General features: G+C 24.7%; 1 protein-coding gene across 1 annotated transcript; it reads left to right on the top strand.

Moving 5' to 3' along the window:
- Nucleotides 1–6,610: 6,610 nt before the first annotated feature.
- Nucleotides 6,611–9,999, top strand: LOC109609746 (probable G-protein coupled receptor Mth-like 10). Its single transcript, XM_025410723.1, has 6 exons — nt 6,611–6,654; nt 6,789–7,084; nt 7,741–7,819; nt 8,718–8,902; nt 9,042–9,207; nt 9,633–9,999. The coding sequence occupies exons 1-6, from the start codon at nt 6,611–6,613 to the stop codon at nt 9,901–9,903; spliced, it is 1,041 nt and encodes a 346-aa protein (XP_025266508.1). The 3' UTR covers nt 9,904–9,999.

Below are 9,999 nucleotides of genomic sequence, written 5' to 3'. Positions count from 1 at the left end.
TACTTTGTCGAAAATGTACGCGAGTAATCTGTATTATCTATTCCTGCATTACCGGTCTTGCGCTCCTATGAGCAGGCAACCTGTCGTATTGAGCTGTATGTGACGAAACACGCTGTACATTTCTCATTTCTTCTTTTTCATATTCATTTGAAGAACTATCATGTTTTGATAACTTCATACTTAATTCAACGGGTATTTTTTGTTGTTTTACATTCATTTATGTTATACTCATTTAATAATTTTTCTATGTATAACTCTTGAGATAATTTCATGTTTTGTTCGCTGTAATCTATTCTTATGTCTAATAAATATGATACTGTTTCTCAGTTTCTTATTTCATATTGTGATATTAACAATAACTTAACTCCCTCTAACTTATCTATGTTTTTAGTAAATAATACGATATCATCTACATATATAGGGTGTCAGGAAATTTTTCGCGGTCCTGAAATGTGAAGGTAGATTGGTTCAAATTAAGAAGGAAAGTCCTATACCATTTTGCGATATTCTTTTTTTTAAAAAAAAGGAGAAAGAGAGAAAAATGGCTCGTATAATATTAATTACAGTTTCGAGAATTTCCTTTGATTATCTGTTATAAATATAAATGCCAAAAGCACAAATTAAGTATGCAATTAAACTATACTTTTACAGATCCTTATTGTATGAAGCAAAATGTCCAAAATAATTGATTTTGAGAAATTAATTATTACACCCAACCTATATTTTTATTCGAATAAATATTTAATATTATAAATTGCATAATTATCGAAAAAAATTTCTTCTTAAATATAACTTTCAAAAAATATAATGAATAGAAAATCCACTTCTTACATATGAAATATCTAAATAAATATATTATAAAAAATATTTTATTGTATTAGTGTATTAATGTTTCTATTAAATGTTAATATATCTATAATATAATACTCTAAATAATACTCTAAATATAATACTTATGTATCTCGTATAAAAATACTTTATTTTATTTTATTTTATAATTTAAAACATTTGAAATTAAAATCTGGAATGTTTTATATGTTATATTATAGATAATTTAGAATTAGTATGAAATGAAAAAAAAACGAGTAATATATTCCTTTTGAAATTAATACAAATATGACAAATAATTTGTATAAATTATTTACTGCATACTATACGTTGTCTGATGCTTTTCCAGAATTCTTTTTTTTCTCTTGTATATCTTTCGTTGTTTGTTCGTAATCGTTGTTTCCTCTCGTGGCATTTACTCACTCATGAAATGGGACACTTATGAATGGGACACTTTGCACGAGATTCTCAATCGTGAAATAATTATACGAAATTATAATAATTATACGCATTAATAATTATACGCACTTTATTATATTATAAGAGAGTAACATGACCTTTATACGAGGCCAAAATCATTCGCTACTTGCTGTAGCATGCGTATTATTACTACCGATACACGTATACGCTATATAACATATGAATCAAAAGAATAAAAGATTAAAATAATAAATAAAGTCTAGCATCTTATGGTCTAGCTACGCGGATTACGCGCTTGTTGATCGATTTTTTAAAATTAATATCTCGTTATTTTACACAGTTGTTTATAAAATGACATAGGACTTCTTAGTTCAGTTTAATGAGATCTACTTGTATATTTTCGTTAAGACACCTTATACATTAAATAACCTATATATATAATTATCATCAATTTTTTATTTTCAGATTTAAAAATAAAATCAAATGAAAAAAGAAATGAGAGAGAGAGAGAATTAAATATAAAATATGAAATAACAAAGATATCTATTTATATAAAAATAAGGAATAACACATTCAAAGACATTATCTCATCAATCGGTGTTTGTTAACGAGATATTGGATATATTTTCCTCTTTTATGGAAAAGTTATTATCGTATATTGGAAGCATCTGTATTATGATGACCATAACTGTTATTAACACCATGATAAACTAAAAAAAATGTAGAATAAATTATTGCACACAATGAATTTATAATAAAGATTATAAATTAATTGCATGTAAAATTATAAAAGAAAGACAGAGACCGAAAAACAGAATAACATTACTGTGTGATTAATTTATAAAATATAAATTTTCATTACATAATTAAATATAATAATAAACATTTAAAATGCGATAAAAAAGTATATAAATAATAATTTGTAACATAATAATTTATAGTGATAAAATAATATAATTATTGATAATAATTTGATAAAATAATATAATTATTGATAATAATTTATAGTATGATAAAGTATACAAGAGGATAATTATATAGAGAAACTAACTTTTCGCAGAAGATCACTGCCAAAATAGAAGTAACCCAATCCAGTGAATTTTAGTGGATGGTATATCATACACAATGTAAACTGATAAATCTGTACGAACAGAATTCTTATGCACATATACATATATATATAGAATTATTATTATTTAAGAAATTTATGTAAAATATTTTTTTGTATTATAAAAATTTTATTTTACTTCGTCACGAATATCAGCATATTGGGGAAAATCTGTTAGTTGGTGAATAATTCTTTCCATTTCATTAGCCTAAAGAAATAATCAATATTTTATTAATAATAATAATCAATTATATATGTAATTATATGTAAATATGTTAATATATAAATATACAAATGTATATATATATATATATATATATATATTTATTTATTTATTTATTTATCGGGTTCACATAACTCTCTCTCTGTTAACATTTTAATACTTTCAAGAACTATGAGATCAATTTTAATGGTTTGATCTTGAATTTTATAACACATTGAATCTTTAAATCTATGTTAAGATCTTCTTCTAAACAGAAAGCGCAACTTTAAAATTTTCAATGAATGTAAAATAAATATTTTTCGTAATCTGTATTTAAAAACAAACATTTTTATGAGTTATGTGAATCACTTTGTATTAAAAATTTACCTTAGTGCTGACATGTTCACAAATGTAATTTAAACAGAAGAACCTAATCACACATAAGAATACCCATATTTGGATATCAAGCCAATATCATAGTGGTAATTTTGAGAGAAATTTCGTTTGTCTAAGTTGATAAAAAATTGCACAAAATGTTGCGAAAGATATCATATAAGTTATCATTTGCATAGTTATATGCCAAATATTTCGTTTAATTCGCGAGAAATTCGACACAATTCTAAATGGAGATGTTTTCAAGAAAACAAGATTTATTAATGAGGAAACATAGAAAAAGCATATGTAGATAAAGAAAATAATTATTATGTGATATTTGCATAAATCGAATTTTCCCACCGATTTTCAAAAATCTAAATTATTAAATTTAATAGTTTAATAGTCTCCAGAAAGTACAGATATATTTGGACAGATATGTGTATCGATTTACGTTAATGTCCATATTTGTTTGTAATAGTTAGTACGCGTCACATATCTAAGAATCAATACAGTGTTTTTCCACGTGCATCGCGACCCATATTCCTGTTTTATTAGCAAACATCTCATGTGCTTGTTTACTTCGTCAAATCTGATACCAATATACCTGTGTTACAAAATAAAAGCACTTATTATATGTATAGTCTAAAATATATCGAACATAAATTATTATGTCTACCTGTTAAGAGAAAATTTTTATATCATTTTGATATTAAAAATTATAGAAATAATCTATGAAAAAAATTTGCGAAATGTACATGAATAATAGCTGTCTTAAAACATTTTTATTTTGAAAATATTTTAAAAAATATTATATTTTTGTCATATAAAATATTTTATTCTTTTTATCAGTATTATACGCTTACACACACACATATATTCAATTTGTAATGCATATATATATATATATATATATATATATATATATATATTAATTATGTTTATTATTAAAATATAATAAAATATATATGTTTTGGAAATAATACTAACCATAGAAGAGCTACAAATAATATATCCATAAATGTGTTAACGTGCTTATGGTGATTTGTGATATAAATTAAAATTAAGATGTATTGTTTTTCTAACGATTTCCACCATATCATATCATTTATATTGATTATATTTGTAAACACTAACCATCCAATTAATAATCGTTTTGCATATATGTGCACTTTGTGATATAACTTTGAAGTGCCTAATTTTTCTAACGTGTTGTCTACAGCAGCAAGTCTTTTCATAAATATCCAAAATCTCTAAACAATATTAAACAAGAACAATATTAAGCAGTATTCAGGATATATTTAATTTTCTATTTATGATGTATATATAACTTTGCATAAAAGTATATAATGTATATATAACTTTACTGCATTTATTTTACACAAAATATAATATTTTAATTATTTCCATTATTAATTTCAATATTGAGAATATGTATACGTATGTGTGTGTGTGTGTGCATATGTGTGTGTGTGTGTGTGTGCGCGCGCGCGCGTGCGTGCGTGCGTGCGTGTGTGTATACGTACCTTATTATAATAAATATTTATAATAACAGATATAATGATGATCAAATAGGAAACCAATATAGTGATTATATTATAAGATTTAAAAATCCACTATTCTACTTTAAACTCGATTATTAGGTAATAAAATAGACAAGGCTAAATAATCCAAACTATCAGATTATAAAAAATATTTAAATAAATTTTCTTTGACAAGTAAGCACCAAAACCGAGAAGAGAAGAGGTTAACAGCAAAGGATGTAAAGCTTCTTCTATAGTGATCGCCATAATTACATCACCTTCGCGGTTTTTGAACGGACTGACATTACAAGTTTGTACAAATTCATTTTAATTGGTCACTTATTAAAACGATGGAATCAATTGTAAAGCAATTGGAATGATGGTATATTAATTAAATTGATTCATTAGCGCTATGCATTATTTAATACCTTTAATATCATATGCACAAGGAAGTCGATCGATTTTACTGAATTAATTAATATTAACGCCAATAATTAACAAATGGCTTTTTTAAAGAAACAGCTAAAATATTTACATTTTTATTAAAATTGTATGAGAAATAATGATTAAACTTCAATACTTTTTTAACGAGTTTTTGTATCTTCATAAATTCATAAATCTTCATTTTAATCATGTACAAATATTTAAATAATTAAAAAATTTTATATAATATATAAATTTGATAGATCATAAATTAAAGAAAACTTAATATACCTCTCTAAAAACGGTGGACAAGTTATTGGTCCTATATATATATATATATATATATATATATATATATATGTATATAATAAATGACGCGCATAGTGCGCTAGTAGCGTCTATTAACATAAATTTGAAATTTAAAAAAATTTTATTTATAATATAATTAAAAAACTTATGTTGATCACTGCTACATGATCAGTTGCTACATATCACTGCTACATGATCAGTTGCTACATATCAGTTTATTTTTTACTTCAGTATTTTTAAAAACAATCTGTTTACTATCCTATAAAATTTTAGTACAAAGTGGTGGAATAAATCTATTTTTTCATGGAAACAGTGATGAGTTCATTTGCATTTTAACATTCTAACAGTAGTTAAAATGTTATTTATTCCATTTTGCAGCCTTCTTGTGTTTTTTATCAAGTTTGGTTTAGCTAATTATAGTAACTTTTGATATGATGTGGACATTCAAGTAAGTTATATGTATTTCATATTTATCTTTATTTTTTTTAAATTTGTTTTATCTTAAATTACCTTTACAGAATTGATTTATCATATAACATGACGAAATAAAATTTTCTGTAATATACAAACATATTTTATATTATATGTATAATTTTTTATATTATATGTATAATTTTTTATATTATATGTATAATTGATAACGACAAGGATAGAACATGATACAATATTTTAAATTAACTTTATTATAAGAAAATTTTTTCTCATGTGTTATTGCGTGACAGTGTAAGCAGCTACTTGCAATTATAAGTTTAATAATAGTAAATAATAGTAATAATAGTAAAATAAGCGTGTAGGACTAGGTCAGTCCCTGACGGCATTTAGATCAATAAGTTCTTCTGCAACAATCAACTTAGACATTTAGATCAATAAATTCTTCTGTAACAATCAACTAAGTTGTTTCATTAGCAAGTTTGTTGTTGATGATGTTTGCGTCTTATTATTCGCGCGAATGTGTCTATTATTTTATAATAAATTGTCTTACAAGTTCTGTCTTAGAAGAAGAATGATGTTGTCGTGACTTGACTATTGCAAACGAACAATATCATATATATTTTAAAAAATTCGCTGTGCTCCTAACATAGCAGATTAAAAAATTGCAGATTAGAAAAAAATTAAATTGAGTTCTCAAATTGTTAACGATGTGCGGTGAAAGTTTTGCATTTTGGCTTTTCATAATTTTACTTTTTACTTCATCTTCAACGACTCCGCGAAACTTTACAAGTGACAACAAAGAGGACAACATATGGGACGACAACATATGGGAGGAGACATATAATCATACAAACTTTATTAAAAACAAAACGAATAATAATAATAATAAAAATTACACCGTTCCATACGAAAAATGCAGCAATATTACTTGCATTCAGCTTTGTTGTCCACTCGGTGATCGCTTGGTTGGCAAGAATTGCATTGCTAGTAAAAATGAATATGTTTTTCCAAACATATACAGCTATTCAAACAATTCGGTACATAGCGGAAATAAGAAGGTGGACGAGTTTTTTCCATTAATCGTTCAAAATTCGTGCCAGAAAACTATACGTTTTTTTCTTTATCCGGATTATTATTTCAAATACTTCAAGTATATGTTTTTCGCAAACAGCTCTCTGTATCTTCCTTATTTTGACATATTTGTCGAATCAACATCTCATTGTTTGGCCGTCGTGGATCATAATCAATTTGATGCAATTATCTGCTTGGAGGCTGTTAAAGAAACTATCGATAAGAAAATAGACATGATAGACGAACTCATAAATGATATCTTAGATGAAGAATTACATATTTTATTTTTGAGTAGCCGTATAATGTCTGTGTTGTGTTTGCTGACAACATTTGTGGTGTATTCTATACTGCCGGAGCTTCGTAACATACATAGTTTCATGTTGCGCAAATACTGCAGTTTGTTATTTTTTGGATACATAATTGACATTACATTTGAATTATTATATCCAATCGACGTAGTAGATTTTTCATATTTCATCTGTATTATATTTGGTACAGTACAGCTACATCATGTAATAATGCAGTCAATGCAGTGTATACATTAATTATTTTATTAATTTTTGTACCAAAAATATTTAAATTTTATTGTACGTTAAAATAAAATAAGATAATATTAATTTCTTTTCACTATTAATTCTTGTGTTTATAAAATTTTAGTTTATCGTACATTAGCAAAAGTGCATTAATACTTAATTTTTATTATTATTTTTTCGATAAAACTTGAATGTACGATATATTAAAATATTATAAACAAGAAACGTAATAGTGAAAAAAATTAAAATAATATTTTATTTTATTTTAACGTAAAACACAATTTAAATTACTTCACCTAATATTTTTTTACAATATTATTGAAATTCTGTAGAGTTATATAGCACTGAAATCAAAAAATTATTTAATATTAGCGTGTATTAATTAATTATATTGTTTTCTGTGATAAATTCTTATTGTTAAAGTTGAAGAAAAACGTTTTATACTATAATAGAATTCTTAATGATATACAAAATACTTCAATTAGTGATATTTTAAAAATGTTTATTTTATTCCTGCAGCTTTAGTTGGCTATTTCTGTCTTTTGTCAAGCTTTTTTTGGTTAAGTGCAATGAGCTTCGACGTTTGGTGGACATTTAGGTAAATTGTTTATTATATATATATATATATATATATATATATATATATATATGCTATACTTTATCTATACTTTATTTATACTTTATCTATAATATAAATTCATTTTTATATTGTAAGATTGTGATATTTTTTATACGCCGCAAACATGATATAATAAAATATTCTCGTGTGATATGTATAAATAATAAATTTAGGTTATGTCTATAACAATCCATAAAGATAAAAAAGAATAATGATTTGCATTGATCCGAAAGAATATATCGTATCATGTTAATTGGTAGTATAAAAATAATTATTTGGCTTGAGAAACGATAATTTTAATATAGATATGACACAAGTTGCATTTCAGAAATATGTACATTTTTTGTTGGAAATTTCTAATTTGCTTTTTTTAAAACAAAAAATTGATGTGTATTTAATAAGCATTCAATTGTTAAAGGAAAAATATATTATTATAATAACATATTTTAAATTAATAATAAAATAATATTAAATTATAGTAGAATTCATAATATAATATTCATAGTATAATATTACTAATCTTTTTGTGGTTTTTCATGTTTTTAAATATTATAAATCTTAAGCCAATATTGTTTAAATTTTTTCTTTTTTTATATAATAATACAAAATTTTCAAGCTTTTTTACGGAAATTGATTTCTAATTTTTTTATTAAACATTTTGCTAAATCAAAATTAATCCAATGTTATTAAAATATCGATATATTTGAATGTGGTAATATTTATTATTTTGAGATATATATAACATAAATAAATTTTTTTATAATTTATATAAAGAAGACATTTAAAATATTTGGAAGGCATATTTATTTTAATATTTGCATCGCAATTTGGTTTATTTGTTACTAATTAATTGTAAAGTAAACTCTGCATTTCGCAGAGATTTTCGTTCGTTACAAAGAAACAAGAGAGCGAAACAAGAGAGAAAAAAATTAATATATTCGATCTTTGCTTGGGGAGGTCCCTTTATTTTTACTATCATTTGTATTATCATGGATTTTGTTCCTAATGTGCCGGAAAATTTAATCCGGCCGGAATTATGTGTCGATACTTTTTGGTTTAATGGTGAGTATATGTCACTATTAACATAACTCTATTACAAAACATCTAATTAATTAACCCTTTGAGAATTTACTTTAAAAATAAAAGTATGTTCTTCTGTTATATTTGCAACATGTGTAAAGAAATTTATTATTTTTTGTAGAAGAAGCGGCGTCTCGATTGTATTTTGACGGGCCGAGAAGTGTCTGTATTATTAATAGCGTTTGCTTATCTATTTACACAGCATGGAAAATTATGCGTTATGAAAAGGACACAGCTCGTCGTCTGAGAGATTCAGAAAGCAGATTTTATAATGACAACAAGCGATGGTTTGTACACAAACATTTTTATATCAATATATAATCAGTCTTGTTTATCAATAAAACATGTCCTGCTATATTCACTTGTTAACGGTATTGCTTTTAATAAAATCAATTTCAGCATTTTTGATCATTTCCGACAAGAGAAAGAGAAAGATAATCATTTTGAGATTTCTCTATTGGCGACAAGATATTTTCATAAATACAAGCTCTCTTGTACAAACATATCGTTGTTTTTAATTTTAATTTAAGTTAGTAGTATTTATTATATAGTTATTTAAATATATTTAATAATGTAAAATACTCATGGTTTTTTCGAAGGAAATATTTATTTTTATGAAACAAATTACTTAAAATGCATCCGCTCATAATATACTTTTAGAATCAAAATATCATAACTTCAAAAAAAATAAAAGATATATATTTATTTGCAGGCTAAATCTGTATCTGAGACTATATATTATGTTGTTTCTCATAATAGCCATAAATTGGATTATATCAACAGTGCACGAATTTTGGCAGTTTGATGATTACGATATTAATTTGTTGATTAAACTGTCGTACGTCTATCATAGTATGTTTGTGATGGACACCATGCAAGATATCGGTATATTCATCATATTCGTGTGTAAGAAGACAATATTGCGACAGCTATTGAAGCGTTTTTGTCAGAATTGCAAACGTTTTTCCAAAACTTTAACATGAAACGGTTACAAGTTTGAATAACTGTATCATGCCAAGAACAATTTTTTATGGAAGAACATTAATTATGGAAAAGCAAACTGTCACACAAAAAGTTTG

Source organism: Camponotus floridanus, unplaced genomic scaffold, assembly GCF_003227725.1.
Source record: "Camponotus floridanus strain SB8 unplaced genomic scaffold, Cflo_v7.5 scaffold34, whole genome shotgun sequence".
NCBI classification, from domain to species: domain Eukaryota; kingdom Metazoa; phylum Arthropoda; class Insecta; order Hymenoptera; family Formicidae; genus Camponotus; species Camponotus floridanus.
The sequence above is the reverse complement of the archived record's forward strand: the minus strand, read 5'-3'. Positions and strand labels throughout refer to the sequence as shown.

Excerpts from the sequence above, each read along its gene's own strand:
- LOC109609746 (XM_025410723.1), top strand. The coding sequence starts at position 6,611 with ATGAATATGTTTTTCCAAACATATACAGCTATTCAAACAATTCG. Across the intron at positions 7,820-8,717 it reads GACGTTTGGTGGACATTTAG|AGATTTTCGTTCGTTACAAA; the intron begins GTAAATTGTTTA and ends TGCATTTCGCAG. Across the intron at positions 8,903-9,041 it reads CGATACTTTTTGGTTTAATG|AAGAAGCGGCGTCTCGATTG; the intron begins GTGAGTATATGT and ends TATTTTTTGTAG.